Below are 19,116 nucleotides of genomic sequence, written 5' to 3' on the forward strand. Positions count from 1 at the left end.
TTGACATCGGTATTGAAATATAATAGCACAAAATGAAATGGTTCCAATGAATTCTAGGTAACTGTTTCGACTGCGGCCGCGCATTGCAAGGCCAAACAATTAAGCTTGTTGTCCATCGACAACCCTCGCGAATTCCAGGGCCTCTTGTATTTGTTCAAAAGTGCTTTTCTGTTGAATTAATTTATCGAGCAATGACAAAAATATTTAATTAATTAGATTTAGTAATTGCTAATCCGAGCTTCAGTAATTACTGGACGAGCGGCGCCAACGAAGGCGACCCTTGCGAAGATTCCAAGGTTTACACTTGGTGCTCTTTGAACAACACTTTGCTGCCATCGGAATTTTTGCCAAGTGCGAATAGCTCATTCTGGTCGATCGCGACGGCAACCAACAAAACGACAGACCATTGTTTGCTCTTCAAGTTCAACCGGACAAACACTGAAACCAAAGGTCTGCAGCACGTTGACTGTCAGAAAACCTTTCCGTACATTTGTGAGGTTCACTTTATTAAAATTTAATGAAATAGCCTGATATTTAAAGTAAAATAAAATATTAGCCAGAGTGTCAAAAACCAAACTGCCCATCCAGCTGCGACACTGACGTAAAATATTGAAAGTTATCCTATTAAGGAATAAAAAGGATTTAAACACTTTTTCCAGGCCTCTCTATTTGACGCTAATAAAAAATTAAAAGGTATTTTTAAACTTTTGATGGAAACCTAAGAAAAAATTGTTTTTAAAGATCCTCTCTCGTATGGATATTGGACTCAAAGTTGCGGCAGCAAATATTTGTTTGGAAATTCACCGGTCTGGGAAACAAAACATGCAATATAATTTTTACCATTTCAATTAATATTTAAGATGACTTGGAAGGAAAATTGGAACATGTGCTGCCGCCTAGGGATGGCACCGGTAATATTTGAAACCTACGAAGAACAATTTTGCCTGCAGAATATTGTCAAGAGTAAATAATCTTAAAAAAAAATTAAAATGATGCAAAATTATAATCAAGGCATTGGGAAGTTGAACTTCAACTACTGGACAGCGGGAACGAGGCAGGGTTGCGAAGGTCAGTGGTCATGGTGTGACCCTGAAGGCGAAATTCCACCCCTGAGCGACGATTTGAAGTGGGAAAATGGCCAACCAGACAACAAGGGTGGAAAAGAGGAGTGCGCACATCTCAGATTCGTTCTGAATGACACTGGATCAGTTTTTACAGACAGAAACTGCACGAGTCGGTTCATTTTTTTATGCGAAGTTAGAATTAATTACAAAAGAGTTAAGAAATACTCTAACTAAAATACATTTTTATCAAGGCCAAGCCGAAGGACGTTGAAAAACTAAGTTGTTTGCAACCAACGTGCCCCATGTTTACACCGAGAGATGTAAATATTACCGTTCAAATTTATGGTATTTATTTATAAATTTCAAAATGGTTGAGGATTGTGTTATTATAAAATTATCTAAATTTACAAAAATATAAATTTTTGAGGTGAATTTTTAATTTCTTTAATTCTGCGTAGTCAATTTTTAATTTTTTTCATAATCAATACTAAACTTGCGTTCCTACTGATTTGTATCATGTAGCAAGAAGGGTTATTTTAATTTATTTAATTTACTCATTTTCATCAGCAAAGACTTTTTGACGTCAATGGGGAGCTAAAAGGTTTGGGAATGAAATATTTTATTATGAAAAACAAAAATAATGAAAACTTAATACTTTCAGACTTGTACCAGTACGGCGGGTGGGTGTCGGCCTGTGGTCGAATGTACATGTTTTCAAATGCGAAGGTAGCATACATATTACTATAACTATCTGTTTGAAAAAATGCATCTTTTTTTTTTAATTTACCAACAGGGAAATTTCACGTCTGCGTGGAAATCGTGTAATGCCATGGGACTGTCATTGCTGTCACTTGAGTCGCTAGAGAAGAATAAATGCTTGACAAAACGCATCAGAGGTTTTGGAATTTATGATTTTTACTTTTAATAATTTTCGATGCAAACACAGAATACGCCTTGCTTATCCAAAATAACGCTTATTGGACATCAGGGACAAACGGCGATTGTCACGAAAAGTTCTCCTGGTGCTCGAAAGGCTCAAATTTTGCCCAGAAAAACCTGACTTCTTGGAAGAGCGGAGAGCCCAATTTGGAAAAGGGCGAGTGCGTCTTCGTGGAGATCATCAGGAACGGGACCGATGCTTTATCGGCGATGGCCGTTTCCAATTGCTCCGAGCAAAGAAATTTTGTGTGCGAAGGCAAGCTGAAAGGCACAGTATTGGACATCATGCAAGCCGAGTGCATGGAGATGTGGAAAATCAAGCAAGGTATGCATCTTACATTACAACAATATTTTCTGCCACCTGACAATTTTTGTGCACAGCTGACATCGATTTGCTCTTCCTTGGCTTTAGAAACTATACGCAAAAGCTCAAAGTAACAAATAATATTGCTCGCTTTTTGTATTATTGCTTTTCTAAATCCTTTTAAAATTAATTTGCTATTTATATTTGAAGTGTGAAATTGATGTTTTGCATGAATTCTTCAGGCAAATTTGCACCGGAAAATACGTTGAAAATTTACAAATACTTTTTTTATCACTTTTTCTCGCTAACTGCTCAGTTTTGTAATTCATGATGACATATTTAAGAGAAATTATAAACGATTTTTGCAAATTTTATTCAGATAATTAAGTTAATTTTGCATCTGCTTTAATATTAACCTGTTGTGAGAGAAAAAACGAACCGACACGAATTGTATATTTTTCATAAATAGAATTTTGAACCTGTTCAGTAAAATATCAATTGTAATTTGAAAAATTTGAAATGACTGTTTCAGTGCTTCATGAAATGTATTGGAGAGGATAGAAACCTGGTGAGTTCTTTAATAATATATTTAAATCTTTCATCATAATTGCTTTTCAGTTTTTCAATGGCCAAATTGTTCCGATCCAAATGCTGCAATTGATGGAGATCGCGACACAGGACTCGCCGAGTGAACTGGACCAGGGCTTCAACGGTTATTTGCAGTGCTCTTCGATAAACGGCACTGATGAGTGTGATTTGGCCGCCAAAACTTACGACTGCGGCGTGGAAAAAATTCCAAACGTCACGCAGAAAATGGTCGACGTTGGAAAAGGAAGTCCAGTCGTGGTTAGATATTTTCAACTTAATTTATTCTAAATAAACATTACTGATGTAAATTTATACGCAGCTCATTCCGCCGATTAAGTGCGTACCAGTTTTGAGATCGTGTCAGACGGTATCCACGTACACATGCAATGCCTTTGTTGGACCAATATTATTTTGCTTTTATTAATAATTTTTTGTAAAACAAAAAAATTGTAATCTTTAGGTTCAGCTGAAAAATGAATTGGCCACCACAAATCGCAGTATTAAATTTTAGTTTTTCTTCACTCATTTCCGTAACAAAAATTATGCAGCTTCCATTGGAACTTTAATTTGGACCAAGCTTGCCAATAGACGAATTTTCGTATCAACTTTTACAAACTATGTAAACTAAATTAAAAACTGCCTCCCTCAAATTAAATATGGTCAAATTTCAGACGAGTAATGTGAAGCCTTATGGGTATTGCTGCTCAATTGGAATGAGACCTATCGAATTCCGCAATTCATCCGAATTGAACGATTTTGTCCTTTCTACTGCATCAATTCTATGTAAATTCAAGTATTTTTGAAAACTTAATATGAATTTTAAACTGGCAGCTAGCAACTTTGATTACATCTACATATCCGAAGCTATGGCCTTAGACTATTCAAAAGAAGTGTGGTGTGACACTAAATCTCCACTGGATCCGTCACTGTACCAGAACAACTATGTGACAATGCCACTGATGGGATGCGAGCCCGAAGTCTATATGCTTAAAAGATTGGTCCTTTCAAATGGCACAACTTACGTTTTGTCATTGTCTAGCTATCAATCCAATTCATCAGCTGCTTTCGCCTGCCAATAATTACAGTGATTTCATACAACACGGCTTGGTTGAAATGTGTTGTTACACCTCACGTTGACATATTTTTATATTTTCAAAAAATTACAGTTAAGAAAACAAGTAAAGAGGTGTTTTCTTAATAACTATATGCATGCACTTTCAACAAACCGTTACGCACCCTTTCTTTAATTATGCATGATGTGAGTAGCCATCTAGCTCCTTGTAATAAAAAATATCGCCGGTAAAACTCAATCAAATGCTCCTAATGGAGTTTATTTACAAAAAGCAAAACCACACCCAATAATTTAAGCACCGTTAGGACACATCATAACAAAATAGTTTCAGGATATACAAACAAGACTAAAAACTTTTAATTTTGACACAAAATAAAAAAAAAATATAAATTTTTTCTACTTTTGACATACTAATTAACCTAATTAATATCTGTCATATTAAATATTTATATGTTCATCGCGGCGGCCGTGTCTCTTTTCATGTCAGGCGTTTTAGCAGACCTATGCTAGTTGTGATATACCCTTTCTGCTCATTTTTCCAATTTCAATTTTTTTTATGATATGAGTAGAAAAAATAATAATAAAATTTGTTGATGTTTTTGTTTTCATGTAATTGGGATACAAATATATATTAATATACTGAATATCTTTTTTAATTTTTATAGCCAATAGAATCTATATCTTTTCATGGACTTGACTTACGATTTTTTAAAGTTTTCATTTAAAGCTTCATTTACATTAATAAATAATAATGGATACGCTTGATATCAAGATTTTTGGGAATTCAAGAAAGCTTTTTATTGGTATTTGGTAAAAAAAAAATTAAATGGAAAAATTGCGATTCTTGGACTAAAAGTTTTCTAAAATAGTAGCTAAACCGGCTGTTGCAATGACAAGAAAGGAAAAAGATTTAAATTTTCAAATATTTATAATTAAAATAAAAAATACAATTTGGACAATGTAACGCATGATTTTTTTACTAGCTGTGGAGCCTCCTAGAGAAAACTGCGCCGCAAAGTAGATGCTTCTTCTGATGTCACATTCAGAAAAATTTCGAATTTATCATACTATTTATTCATACCAGGTTTTAGTACCAATTTTATTTGAGATTCTGTTAAGATGTGAGAGAAAAATAGTTCATCATGACTATTGAATTTTAATAACTGTACATTTCCGCTGATAAGAAAGTTCAATTTAAATTATCATTTTTCAATTAAATTCCAAACATTAAGTTGATTAAGATAATTTCAGAAATATTTAGTCTGGCCAAAACATTCAAGTAAATTTTAAATTTGTTTTTCACTCATCGAAAGTTCATTATTGCAAGAGATCTTAGCGAATTACGTGATAATTGTGAAGCAAATATGTAAAACTATATTATTAAAAAACTCTTTTTGTCTTTTAAAATTTTTTTGATCGTAGTCTCTTTTGACAAAATTCACTTCTGATTTTAAATTTTTTACTTAAAACGATTTGATTTTTATATTTACTTCATTGCTAGCTGAAAAATACTATTAAACAATTTGTCCTACAAACAAATTATGTAACTTTAAAGAGTGGAAAGTGAAGTTTAGCGGTTCGTAGCAGCGGAAAATATTTCCAGGAAAGTGCATTAGATGAATTTCATACGAGGACGCGCTAAAACTGCCGATAGAAATACAACATGGGTCGATAATTTTTTCAATGATAACCACCTGTCCATAGGTCACCCCCATGTGGTTAAAAAAAATCCCAAAAATTTTTTCGAATTTTTAGAATTTTTTTTCAAAAAACTCAAAATTTGAGTTTTTAATTTTTCTATGAGAGATAAAAACTTCTAAACAACTTTTCTAGACTAATTTTGCAACGCCCGACAACTTTTCAATGCTGACCAAACGTGTACAAACACGTTTAAGGTCACTTTCAGACAAATTTTGACTTTGACTGAAATTTTCGAAATGAACGCCCCCTTGGATTTTTTTGCAGGTATAGGGAAAAATGTAGCCCATCTAATTTTGAATCGATATGGTGATTTTCAAAAATATATTATTTTTTGTTTTTCTTTAATTAAAAGGCGAACAAGTAAAAACATTAGGTTTTGTGCGTTTCAAGCGCTGAAAATACGCTCATAGTCGGAGTTGGTTTACTTTAATTTTAAAATAATTTTAACAAGAAATAATATACATTTGAAAATTACCATACCGATTTAAAATTAGATGGGCTACAATTTTTCCTATACCACCAAAAAAATCGGAGGGGGCGTTCATTATGAAAATTTCAGTTAAAATCAAAATTTGTCTAAAAATGGCCTTGAACGTGTATGTACACGTTTGGTTACTATTGAAAAATTGTTGGAAAACTAAAAATACGTCTAGAAAAGTTATATTTCAAAGTAAATTCTTAGCGCGAGAATTAATCGGACGATTGAAGCAAATTCCGAGATTTCACTCCTCACTAGGAAAGCCAAAATCTAATGTTTTTACTTGTTCGCCTTTTAATTAAAGAAAAACAAAAAATAATATATTTTTGAAAATCACCATATCGATTCAAAATTAGATGGGCTACATTTTTCCCTATACCTGCAAAAAAATCCAAGGGGGCGTTCATTTCGAAAATTTCAGTCAAAGTCAAAATTTGTCTGAAAGTGACCTTAAACGTGTTTGTACACGTTTGGTCAGCATTGAAAAGTTGTCGGGCGTTGCAAAATTAGTCTAGAAAAGTTGTTTAGAAGTTTTTATCTCTCATAGAAAAATTAAAAACTCAAATTTTGAGTTTTTTGAAAAAAAATTCTAAAAATTCCAAAAAATTTTTGGGATTTTTTTTAACCACATGGGGGTGACCTATGGACAGGTGGTTATCATTGAAAAAATTATCGACCCATGTTGTATTTCGATCGGCAGTTTTAGCGCGTCCTCGTATGAAATTCATCATTATTAATTTTTTTAAAGGCTGTTTCCACTGATATTTTTACACTCTCGTGATTGCAAAAACAAGACAAGTGCTACTCGTTTCAGCGAGTCCTTTCGCGCGGCAAACATTGAGCGAACGAGCGGTGTGAGCACGCTTTTTTAATTATTTACTGCGAATGTGTGTGAAGCGTCAACAGGGCTGCATGCATAAATAAACTGTACACATTCCGCACGCAGTGGGACGATCGTCCTTAAAATTGCACACGGACGTCATCAACACCGCTAGAGTTTCTGCTCAATGGCGACACAACATGTTTATTTTTTCCACTCCATGAATCGCGCGACCCATTTCATTCCCTTACACACCAACAAAAGACACGCCCTTCGTTAGCACAAGAATTATTTTCTGGCCTAGTTTTCGCAATAAAAAGCATCGTCGCTGTATTGCTCAATTTCCATTACAATTCTAATTAAGCTAATTACTCTCGGTTCAAAAGCGTGCCCAGCATTGCAACTATGTTTAAACCAGTGCAAAATTAATGAACTCGTTTTATAGTCGCTCCAGTAATTACGCGCATAATTTGTTCTGGAAAGTTACTACCTCAAAATTTGCATAATAATTATATAATATGTGGATGGTTCTTGGATAATTTTCATCTTTTATTATTATCATTTTTGGGGGTTAAAAAGATGTGAAAATATTTAATACCTCGTTTGATGCTTCATTGCATAGGGATGCTTTTGGCATGCTCTGTAAGCTCATTGGCCACATTTTAATTGTACGCCCCTGTGGCCTAATGGATAAGGCATCGGTCTCCTAAACCGGGGATTGTGGGTTCGAGTCCCACCAGGGGTAAGAGTTCATTTTAATAATAACACAAATCAAAAATAATTGAAACAAATTTGCAACGGAATGGAAAAATTAAAATTATTTTTGCAGTCAAAACATAAATCTAGAAAAATTATTGTTTTGAATTTTCTAAAAAATTGACTGACAGATTAGCTGATCAGTTTATAAATTAAAAATTTCACTAACCTCAAATAATTATGTTTGTGGCCTTAAATCGCTAAATTCACCATTCCTATCATTTAAGAGAAATTTTTTATCATTTACAGCTTGGATTAAAACTAATTGTAAGAAAAAGTATTATATGTATTTCTAGAACAAAGGAGTTCAAAGAGATAACCCATTCTAGTCGTAATCATCAAAGAATCTCAAAGCTCCCAATTCGCAGCACGTTTTCTAACTTTGAATTCAAAGTTTTCCTTCCTCTCCTCAAGCACACCCACACGATTTCCCACTTGATAATTCACTTATTGTGTGTGGCTGCGAATAACAAGATGACAAAACTCGTGGGCGGCAAGCACAAAGGACGAAAGGCCGAAAAGAAGAAAAAAAGAAATCTGCGATCTCTTTGTAATTTGCAGTTGTGAGCTGATATAATTTAACAAAAATAACAAAACCGTAGAATTCAAATACAAAAGCACATCAGTTGGTGGGCAAGCAAACATTGCTGGCATATTATCATACTCTGGCCCCTCGAATTCCAACCGCATTGAATGGCAATGTGTGGTTGGACTGATGAATTCTGCCAGGCACCGCATCCCATTTGGTTTCAGCGATCAAACTACCAATATCAACTAATGTTCTGTATACAGAAATCGGCAAAAATGAACCAATTATTTAGACAATATTAAAATTTAACATTGCAGGCATTGGATTGAAATTTAGTATTTCATAATTAACAGTTATATTTCCTGATGTAAAAATTTTAAAGTTATAACTTTCTTCCAGTTAACATTTTTTTTTTATTATTTCAACAAAAAAGTTACCTTTTATAATTCAAACACATTGCATGAATTAAATTTAATTGAAAATCTCTACTTTTAAGAAATGATCGGTCAAAATTTTTCCGTAATATATTATGCCTCCGAACAATTCAAAATGATAATTCATTTAGACATTAAAAGCAACAGTGAAATAAAAATTTAGTTTAAGCCAGCTAAAAGTTAATCTTCCACTATCCGTGACAACTCAGAATTTATCAGGTTCGGCAAAATTACTTAAGTCATTTTTAAATTCAAAAAACCTAATTTAATAATTAGGGATTTAGTCTTAATTTAAGCACAAAGTTTTAAAAAATTTATAAGAGTTATTCCTTTAACGAAAATTAATTGTATAATAATTTTTAATTTTTAATTCCATGTGAAAACTTTTCCTGTTTTAACTTGACGAAAACGTCATCCCATTTTGAGTGGCAATTGCCGAATTTCTCCCGTGACGTTCTGGTTAGAAACTTTTAAAATTAAACCTAATTTTCAATTCAAACTTTTCGCCCACTTAAGGGGCGTTAAGGGACAACGCCCAAAGAGTCACACGTGCGCTCGCCTATGTCAACGGCGAGTCGCGTGTGCGCGCCTTTAATTATGCAAATCCACCAGGGCGCCGTAATCGGTGTCGCTATGCACCTAATCAAGTTAGGCACACGCATAGACTCGACGCCGTCTCGGTGAAGCAGAGCGGGCATAATGTGTGGAAAATGAGTCGAGGGCAACAGGTATATACAAAGGGCAGGTGCGGTCTTTTGTTCTTATCCGCCTGGATTAACTTTTCCAGCGGCACGCGAGATTTTGCCGTGAGAGTCGGCGAATCGAAGCGAAAGAGCGTGGGAAAGGATTATGTCAGCCCAATCAACCTGTTGAGAATTAATTTCTTCGGCCGCAATTTCCGATTGTACAGGAAATTGATGGCAGCCTTTTACCGAATTGAACCAGCTTAAGGGGATTAATAAAATATATAAAGCGAGAATGTATAATAACCGGTTAATTTGAATTAAAAGCTTCAAAACTGACTTAAATATCATTAATTACTTCACTAATATTTCCTTTTTTATTAAGTTTGGTAAAATGGGAAAAAATTATTTAAAATTTAAAAAGAGATGATTTTTTAATGTTTTTTTATTTATTTATTTGTTAATTAAAATTTATTTCTAATCCATTGAGAGCTACAAAAAGCCAATTTTATTTAATTATCAAATTTTCTGGAAAATTCACTTGAAAATTACATCTGGGACATGGAACTAGTTTTGTTAGAAAGAAGATCGGAGCTTTCAGAATATATCTCATAGTCATAAAGTATTGATAAAGCTAATAAATTTAAAGAAAATTTTCATTCTATAAACATCTCTTTTCAAAACTTAAATTAAAAAATTTAGCAGGAGAAAATTCAGGGTGTTTACGAATAACGAAAATTGACCTCCTTGAAGCAAGAACGCTTATATCGATGTAATAAATAATTTTCTACGTGCTTGTCATTTAGAGCTCAAAACCGCACGTTTGAGAAAGTTGGGCTCCGTTTTTGCTGTCCACACAATAACAAACATTCGGTCAGACTTGGGGTTAATTGGCTGAACATATTTCCCAAAAGGGTAGTTGGCTCCGAAGGCAGTGTAACGCGTGTTGGCGAACACTTGTTTTCACAACAATATTAGTTTAGGACTCAGTGAGATGGCCTGATTGAATTACATGTGAGCTTGATGTAAGGATAATCACCGCTAAAAATCAATGATTGCCATGAAGCTATATATCAAAAGTTCAAATCCATTATGAAATTTAAAATAATTTTTAAAAGAATTATTAATTCATCTAGAATAAATTTTTTTTTAAACTTTCAAAGTTTTTTCTTCAAAATCCATAAGTATAAATTTTTATTTTTATTACGGCGATCTTAAATAAATTAAGAAATTTTATACCAATGAATGTAAAAATTAAATTGATCGGAGATTTTTGCGCAGGTATTTATGTAATTATTTTATAAAAAGATTAAAGGTTTCATTACCTTTTTTAAGGTTTTACGACTGATTCAATCATCTGACAAAATTATAATATTTAATTTTAGCTTGGTGATCAATCTGTTATATGAAGTTTACCACTGAAAAAATGCTTCTGGAGAAGACATTAAAAAATGCAGAGCACCGGCTGGTTGAAATTTAAAAGGAGTAACGATCCGAAGTGGAAAGCTGTTAACTGCATTATGCCCTAGAGGGTTTTTAGGCTGCAGCATATTCGTCTTCTTCCAAAGTAGAAAGGGTTGTTGCACACATCCATCATTCTCACCGACATCAAAAGCACGTGCACTTTTCGCACTGCCCTCGTGCGTGTTGTTCAAAAGCCACAAAAGCCGGCGACGGCCAAAAACGCAACAGTGAAATATGGGCTTGTGCTTCTTTCTCGGCGGCTTTGTGCTCTCGCTCTCTCGCATCATCAATAATCGATCTCGCAGAACCAAAGAGTTGGTGCTGCGTGAGATTGTGGACGCTGACGGAATAAAACCTTTTGTGCAAATAACGAGTACGAATAAGAAAAGATAATCGTGACAATTCGCCATTTTTGAGGCTTACCGATCACTCGAGTAAATTGAATCCAATCTCGGAGCAAATTTCGAGTGCCCCTTTCAATGCCAGATTATGCAACCGGGGCGGCGAGAGTGTCGCGCGGGTTGCGTAGCCTTGGCCTGTCTGATAAACAAGAATTTTTTCTACTTTCGTCCCAAACTTGTCGGGTTTCGCATTCACGTCTGGGGAATTGTGAATTAATTTGGCGTGTTTACAGCAAATTTTCGCAATGTCAAGTTTGATAAAAAGTTCCCTCGACAACTCTTTCTGGAAAGAAATAAAATTGGATGTTGTGTTGCGATTTGATACAAAGAACTTCATAAAGTTTCTCTAACCAAACTACGAAGAGACAGAAACCCTGTTTTTATTGCGCAATGAAAACTTTTCACTGGCAAGAAAAATATCCACTTTAACCGGAGCAAAGACAATAATTTAAGGTGGAAAATTGGTAAATTAAATATTTTAGAAATATCATTATTTCAGCTTCCCAGACAGAATTTCCGCAATTCGCTTTAGGGCTGGTTTCGCTCGGGATGACTTGAATTGAAGCGAAACTCGTTCTGCTGGCTGGAGATTTTCGCATGACACGGAAAGCCGCTGTCAATGTCGACACGGGTCGACGAGAGAAATAATGGAAAAAATATATATAATGCTCACCAAGGTCCAGCAGAAAAGTGTCGGAAGTTGTTTATGTCGCGAGTGACACCCGGTTTCGTGTATCACCTCGTCGCAATTCCGCCCACGCACACCGAAGAGCCGACGCACGCACGCAGTCGTTTATCAAATTCAGGTTGGATGAAAAAGTTTCCAATTCCTTCTCGAGATCATGAAAATTAATTTCATTGAAGCGCGAACATGTCTTTAGAAAAGCAGCTAATTAGGGACTTTTAAGAAAAAACTGACATATTTGAAATAAAAACTAACTGCTTTGAATTTAATTTTTAATATTTAAAACTGCTTCATTTTTTCAATTATTTTATTAGAAATCACATTTTATAAGCAGAAGAAAAATTTATAATCTCAAATACCAAGAAAAGTTGCCTCTAGAAATGGAAAATATTACATCTCAATTTCATATAGGATTTTAGCTATTTATGAGATATTAATTCATTAAAAAAGGCATGAATTTTACTGTTCGAAAATTTAATTTGAAAATTATAAAGAGATAAGACTTAATCGCATATTGTAATTTAAAAATATCATAAGGAATCGCATAGAATCGCATAAACTCTTGTAGGGCATAAAAAACTTTCTAAGGTGAGAGGGAAAGTTTTAATAGAAACAACTTCATTCCCTTCCACCGTTCCGGCCCCAATTAAGATTGAGGGAAGAATGGTTTGCCACTCATTCACTGACCAGCTGGTCGCAAGAGGCTATCAATTGCTCGCTGCCTGCCAGCAAATGTCTGCGGCCAGATCGATTTTCTACCTTTGGTTTGAAATGGTTTATCGCCGGAGTATGACAATCCAAAACATGTTGCGAAATTAGAGGAAAACTCAATTTTCATTTCTGTGTTCCGGGAAATTGTAATGCAAATATCTTACCAGGAAAACACAAAATTTGTCAGGTTGGAGATGAAACGGGAAATGAAGCAAAATATGGTCAAGAGAAATCTGATCTTTGATTACAACATTACCGACGCGCTGTAAATAAGTCTGCACCCAACTCGGCTTCAATGTTAGCCAAACTTTGTCAATTAATCTTTAAGGAAAGAAAAATCTGATGGTCTCCACTTACCTTTAGAGAAGTCGAGGGAATCGATCAACCTGCGGTACCTGAAAAGTAGAAAACAATGGAATTAAAAACAAAACTTGGCCAAAACAATAGCATCGATTTCCATAAAAATGGGAAATATAATTGACAGATGAAATTTATGCCCTTTCATATCATATGTTCACAATGATATCGAATTCCACATAAATCACAATCAGAGAATTATTGTGGTTTAATTAGTACTGGAGAGTGGTCAGAATAGAGGGTGAGTTACAGTATTGCTTTACACTGACTACACAAATGCAATTGTAATAAATTCTGCTAATCAAAAGGAATGAAAACTTTTTAAAAGATCAGTATATTAATTTAAATTTAATTCTATTCCAACAAACTTAAATGATTTCAAATCTAAAAAATAACAAAAGGTAGTGAATGTTCCATTCATCTTATAAAAAAAAATATGAGGTAAAATTCAACATTTGGTTTAAATCCTTTACCGCTGAATCAAGTTTTTAGACCAAATTTTTCTCCTTTGGAAAATCGCACAATCAGGAGCCAAGAATGGAAGCAGGTGCCATTTATTTTCGCTTGGATAGGTAAAATAAAGTGTAACGACTTTCAATTTGTCACTCGCCGCTTTGCAAAGAAAGAATTCGCCATTTTGGTGCGGACGGAGGGGGCACAAGAAAGTTCAAATATCGACCTTCGCGCCTGCCGCCGCCACTAAAATATATATAATAAAATTTCCAGCGGCGACGGTGGCGCTTATTATTATCCCCGCGGCTTATTTTTCGCCCGGCAGAGAAAAGTAGGTCGGCAAATAACAATAATAGGGTGCATAAGGCCGCCACGCTCATTTATCACGTCGATATTTCGAGAATTCAACCCACTGAAAAGTAGCGGGTCATTAAAAGGAGTAGAGGTGTGGATATATTTATAATGGACGCGCTACCCGTTGTGAAGCGACGTAGAAAATTGCAAATTTAATCAAATCAGCACGCGAGAAATGCAAATGTTGTGGGAAGGTTTGTTACGAAAAAGCCTCTTTACCAAATCGTGAATTCCATTTCACGGAGAGGGAAGGAAGTACAAATGTTAAATGTTACATAAAATATAATCTGTGTTTATATTTTTTTTTAATGTCTTTCCACTAAACTAATTAAGCAAAAAGATATTCTATTTATATTTTTATGTTCATATTTAAGAGTGAATTGAGACAACACAGCTGTATGATTTCATAAATAAGATGAATAAATTACGTAAAATGTTCATTAATTTTTTTATTTGCCAGGAAAAAATTGATTTAATTTTTTTACAATATATTTTTAAAACGATTAAACAAAACTCAATATTTCTCTTTAATTTAAACTAATCTCCTATAAAATTAAATTAAAAGTTCGTTTTCAATTTAAATATTTGTAGCATAAAGAATTGGCACAGAAATTTCTTTTTCTAGACAGATAAATTATGAAGTCCTCCTTATTCATAACGCTAATAAAATTATGCTTCGAGCGCACTATAATGCAATAAAACCTATAATTAGTTAATTATTGATGAAAAGCATTTAAATTTCTACTAAAAATTGTAGGTAATGTTCAGTCTTCAATAAATCTGTTTATCTGTTCAACGTTTTTTAATTTCTCATGAAAAGACCCTAAAATTGCTGCAAAATTTAAATCCAGAAATTGATAATGTAGTTATTTGATATTTATGGACATATTATTTAATTCCATTCGATATATTTGCGTTCGAATTGGGGATTACAACATGAAACGAAAATTACAATAATTACATCGTCCATTCATTTGACCATATCAAGTTATTTTTCACGCTCTTCATCCATGTTGCACGATTTATCAATTTTCCCAGTAATTCCTTTTACATGCATTTTCAACAGTTGGGCGCAGCAATAAGCCGCTCATTTGCGTGTGTTGCTGCTTTAAACATTCTACATGAATGTATATTTGTACAGATGAAAACGAATCTAATATCGCCATTTATTTGCTCAGTGTCGTGTTCCGTTCCGACGAGTTTGTATAATGTTACAAAAAGACCGTAAATCGACGCCGGTGCATTGCATGCATTCGAGGCAATAAATTTCTATTTGCAAAGGGAAGAACTATTTATATATACGTGTGTATAATCACCACATTGCAATATCTTGGTGAAACGGAAATTTATGCATGACTCTGAACTGTTAACAGTTCGCACACTGCATATGAGTTATTGCAGGGAGAGCAGAGAGAATTTTTTCGTTAGACATTATATTTTACAAAATATATGACTTTCGTTACAAAAAATTACATAAATAAAACTAAATGTATAATAATTAAAAATCAATAAGAACAACCAATGATATAACTAAAATTAGTAGCTTAAAAGTGAAATTATAAAAATTGCAATTGAAAAACACATTTGAATAAAAATGATAAATCAATGATGAATTCCATTCTCAAATGATTCGTTTAAATTATAAAATAGGATTGTTTTAAGCATTTATTATTTACTCACTCTCGATATGAAAAGAAAAATTTAATAACTTTTTGTAAATTTCAAAGTAATTAAATTAGCGCCCAAATTTAAAAAACAAAAAAATGTTAAAAAGAACTTGGAATTTCAGATGTCAAATTTATTTTGTTGTGCAGAATTCTCAGAACAAAATGAAAAATAAATAAATAAGATATAATTGAAAACAGGTTACAATTTAAAACTTCATAGTATTTAAAAAACATCTCAATCAAAATCGTCAAAACTTCATTAAAAAAAATATTTAATTGGACAATTTTGATTGTAATTTGCGTGAAATAAATCTTATTTTTGAAAAATTGAGTTATTCAAATGCGAGTTTGATTGATCTCTCAATTCGCAAAGTAGTTTTCCACCACGTTATATTATTGGCATCTCGGGTGATAAGAAAAATAGCTGCAAGCGAATTTGACGTGCACCCAGGTCGATTTGCACACTTGTGCGTGTGCCGAGAGGATAGAAAACGAGCGCGCGTCTCTCTCTCTCCAAGGAGCACAGCCTCGTACAAATTCCAAATTGAGCAATTTTTCTTCCCCGTCGAAAATGACAAGCACACATGTGCGGCGGAAATCCGAATACACAAAACTAGCTTGCTGCAAAAAGAAGAGTTTCTCCGCCACTTTGGAATATAAAAATGAAGATCAAAAGTTTAGAAAAAAATTATTCAAATACATTTGGGCAAAGTAAAAGTTTTGGGTTGCGAGAGCAAACAATCCATTTGAAATCAAACTCGGCTTGCTTTACGGCATTGTTATTTTCGGCTCCATCGATTCCGCGAGAGCCGAGTTGAGATTGATCTGCTTATTCCGCAAGAATGGACCCTCCGTTCCACAAGCATTCCAATTTTCTCCTTGCGAATTGGAGATGCACGGAGCCGAACAAGAGCTTTCGTCCTAGGCAGGCTGCGGCGACGCAATCATGCTGATTGTGATTCCTGCGTTTGTTGATCTTTGGCCTTTATCTTTGCCGAGTGCTGCATTCAATCTTGTAAAATGCCCAATCCAAAGAGGAAATAACACAATACATGACAAATAAACAGCAAACAAAACAGACAGTGCAGAAAATTCTGAGCTTTTGTATAGATTAAAAATAAAATCAAAATTGAGAAAAATATTTCAATGATTTAATTTGTAAAATTTAGTTTGAATTTAATGATATTAATAATAATTATATTGATTTCCTATTTGAAAATTGTAGCACAATCCAAGTTTATGGGGCCCAATTCAACAATGAAATACTTAAAATATCCTGATTGGCCCTCAATTAAACAATACAAATTTGATTTCATTGTTGCATAGGGCATGTTCAACTTAATGTATTTTTTTTTACTAACATCTTGTTTACCTCATTTCTTAATTATTTAAAATTTTAGATAGCACTTTATTTTATCTTCTTTGACTATCAGAATATGGATATTAGAAGTCTGGATTGGTCAAGATGCCATTTTTTATTCAAAAGTCAACAATCGGACCAAAAATCTGCTTTTTTTCAGATTTTTCCTGTGATTGTATTATTAGGGTATTGAATTTTAAAATTGCGTCTCTAATGCCCATTTATGGCAGAAGGACCAGACATATAATTGGAAAACATACCGACCGAAACATAAAATTTACAACTTACAACTAGGCAAAAAAATTCCAATGTAAAACAAACGATTAATTAGCAAACGATAATCAGACCTCTAACTGCGTTGCTGGTTCTGTTTCTACTTTTATGTAAAATACATTCATAACTGAGGTCAACAATCATTGGTTCAAATCATCCAGCAGTTCAAACTCAACACGGATTTAAAAATTAAACATTTCATTCGGAGCAAATTTTGGACAACACAATATGTGAAATCTCTAGAATTACATAATCTTCAATTATTGTGAAGAACTGCGAGATTGTTCAACAACAAAATCTGTATCAATTTTTTTCACACACATGGCGAGGCGAAATTTGATCGGAACTTATGTAAATCAAGCTCAAATTAAAGAGAATTGCATACCTGGGGCTGGAAGATGATCAAAAGGAATCCGGCCGCCCCTTGTCGCCAGATTAAGACCGGATTTCACCGAGTTCTTTCCGAAAAACACCTCAAATTTGACTGATAGACTGATTTCTGAAAAGAGTCTCAACACACGACACTTTTTCACACATTGTAAACAAGTATGTACTGAAACTGAAAGAGGAGAGACCGACCCCCCCCCCCCCAACTTTCCTTCCTCTCTTTTATGCAACAAAAAGGGTGCGCGAATGCATTAGAGACATTATAATCATAATTTTTTTTCGAGAAGAAACTTCTGATTTCATGCTTTGCGAATGATTTTTTTTTTTTCTCCAAAAATGAATCATTCAATTTTTAAATTTTTTTAATGCATAAATTTGATCAATTTGCAATGCATCCTAAGTTAGGAAGTGAAAAGTGAAGCCGAGCCGAAGCCTGGGACCTCATTTTAGCGATGACCTTACAATGTTATTCTTATGTTCAAGGTCAAGGTCAAATGTTCCCATACCATAATGAGGAGCCCTTTTTGTTCCAAGTAAGGAGGGGGAAACGTTAGGGGGCGGAGTCAGTGAAGTCACTGAAGTCAGTCAACAGAGTCAATACACATACAAGTCAACTGGTCTGTATCATGATTACAGTACTTGCTTACATTTTACAATGTGTGAAGAAGTGTCGGTGTTGAGACTCAGTTCAGAAATCAGAAGATTTGAGGTGTTTTTCGGAAAGAACTCGGTTAAATCCGGTCCTAATCTTGCGACAAGGGGCGGCCAGATTACTTTTGATCATCGTTCCAGCCTCAGGTATGTAATTTTCTATTATTTGAGCCCGATTTAGCTTCCGATCAAATTTCGCTTCACCATGAGACACACATTGAATACAAATTTTCTTGGTGAAACAGCTCGCAGTTTTTCACAATAATTCTCAAATAAATTGTCTTCAACAATTGATTGTAAACTAATTGTACTTGAGATGCAAAATTGAAACAAGATGAAGAAAATAATTAGAAACTGAATAAATTTTATTGATAATTGTTCTAACAGTTAAAAGTGATTGATGATATATTGCTCACAAGAATTAGTTCAGTATAGAGTAATAATGATTAATATTTTTAAAAATTAAATAAGAGCTAAAAGAACACCCACCATTTTTAATGAAGAAAGTTTTTGAATAGAATTTTAAATAATAACTGCACCAAGATAAAGCAAGTCCCAGCAGAGGCTGTTAAAATTCCATGCAACCCATCTCGGGTGTGATTTATGAAGAAGCCACCCTGTCACGCCGGTACTAAATTTGGACTTAATTAAGTGTAACAACTTTTGCACTCTTGAGCTCCATCGCAATTAGGCGTCGAGGAACTGGCGATAAAAGCCTCCCTCACAACACGTGTTTGATTTATTTCTCTCCAAGAGACGAGAGCTGCGTCATCTTGCAAACTTTCATTCTTTTGTCTCCGCAAAAAGTTCTGGCAACTTTCTCCGGCGCCTCTTTGAGAAAAATAAAATCTGACTGCTGCGCCCGTGCGAAACTTAATTATTTTTACGAGTTGGAATACAAGCAATTAAGGGTTGCTGCACCTTGTCTTCTAATTTGCTCTGGAAAAAAAGCACGGGCCGTGAGAGAAAGAAATTTTGTCTGGAA

The 19,116-nt window shown here is 34.1% G+C and overlaps 1 protein-coding gene and 1 non-coding gene across 3 annotated transcripts; both read left to right on the plus strand.

Annotated features, from left to right (window-relative positions):
- The first annotated feature begins 1,762 nt into the window (after positions 1 to 1,762).
- LOC132192904 (uncharacterized) lies at positions 1,763 to 4,186 on the plus strand. Of its 2 annotated transcripts, XM_059613122.1 has the most exons (10): positions 1,763 to 1,790; positions 1,858 to 1,960; positions 2,011 to 2,328; positions 2,385 to 2,437; positions 2,840 to 2,875; positions 2,926 to 3,153; positions 3,215 to 3,392; positions 3,444 to 3,514; positions 3,567 to 3,678; positions 3,727 to 4,186. In XM_059613122.1, the coding sequence occupies exons 1-7, from the start codon at positions 1,767 to 1,769 to the stop codon at positions 3,317 to 3,319; spliced, it is 867 nt and encodes a 288-aa protein (XP_059469105.1). In that variant the 5' UTR covers positions 1,763 to 1,766; the 3' UTR covers positions 3,320 to 3,392; positions 3,444 to 3,514; positions 3,567 to 3,678; positions 3,727 to 4,186. The 2 variants fall into 2 exon arrangements, with proteins under 2 accessions (XP_059469105.1, XP_059469104.1); XM_059613121.1 differs by having other exon boundaries at positions 1,768 to 1,960.
- A 3,452-nt stretch (positions 4,187 to 7,638) lies between these two features.
- Trnar-ccu (transfer RNA arginine (anticodon CCU)) lies at positions 7,639 to 7,711 on the plus strand. Its single transcript has one exon. It is a non-coding gene; the product is annotated as a tRNA-Arg (tRNA).
- The last annotated feature ends 11,405 nt before the right edge of the window (positions 7,712 to 19,116 follow it).

This window comes from Neocloeon triangulifer, unplaced genomic scaffold, assembly GCF_031216515.1.
Source record: "Neocloeon triangulifer isolate White Clay Creek 2 clone unplaced genomic scaffold, ASM3121651v1 ptg000003l, whole genome shotgun sequence".
Lineage (NCBI taxonomy): Eukaryota > Metazoa > Arthropoda > Insecta > Ephemeroptera > Baetidae > Neocloeon > Neocloeon triangulifer.

Coding starts and splice junctions, on each gene's coding strand:
- LOC132192904 (XM_059613121.1), top strand. CDS start 1,828: ATGCATCTTTTTTTTTTAATTTACCAACAGGGAAATTTCACGTCTGCG. Junction 2,438..2,839: donor ACTATACGCAAAAGCTCAAA/GTAACAAATAAT, acceptor TGACTGTTTCAG/TGCTTCATGAAATGTATTGG. Junction 2,876..2,925: donor TTGGAGAGGATAGAAACCTG/GTGAGTTCTTTA, acceptor ATTGCTTTTCAG/TTTTTCAATGGCCAAATTGT.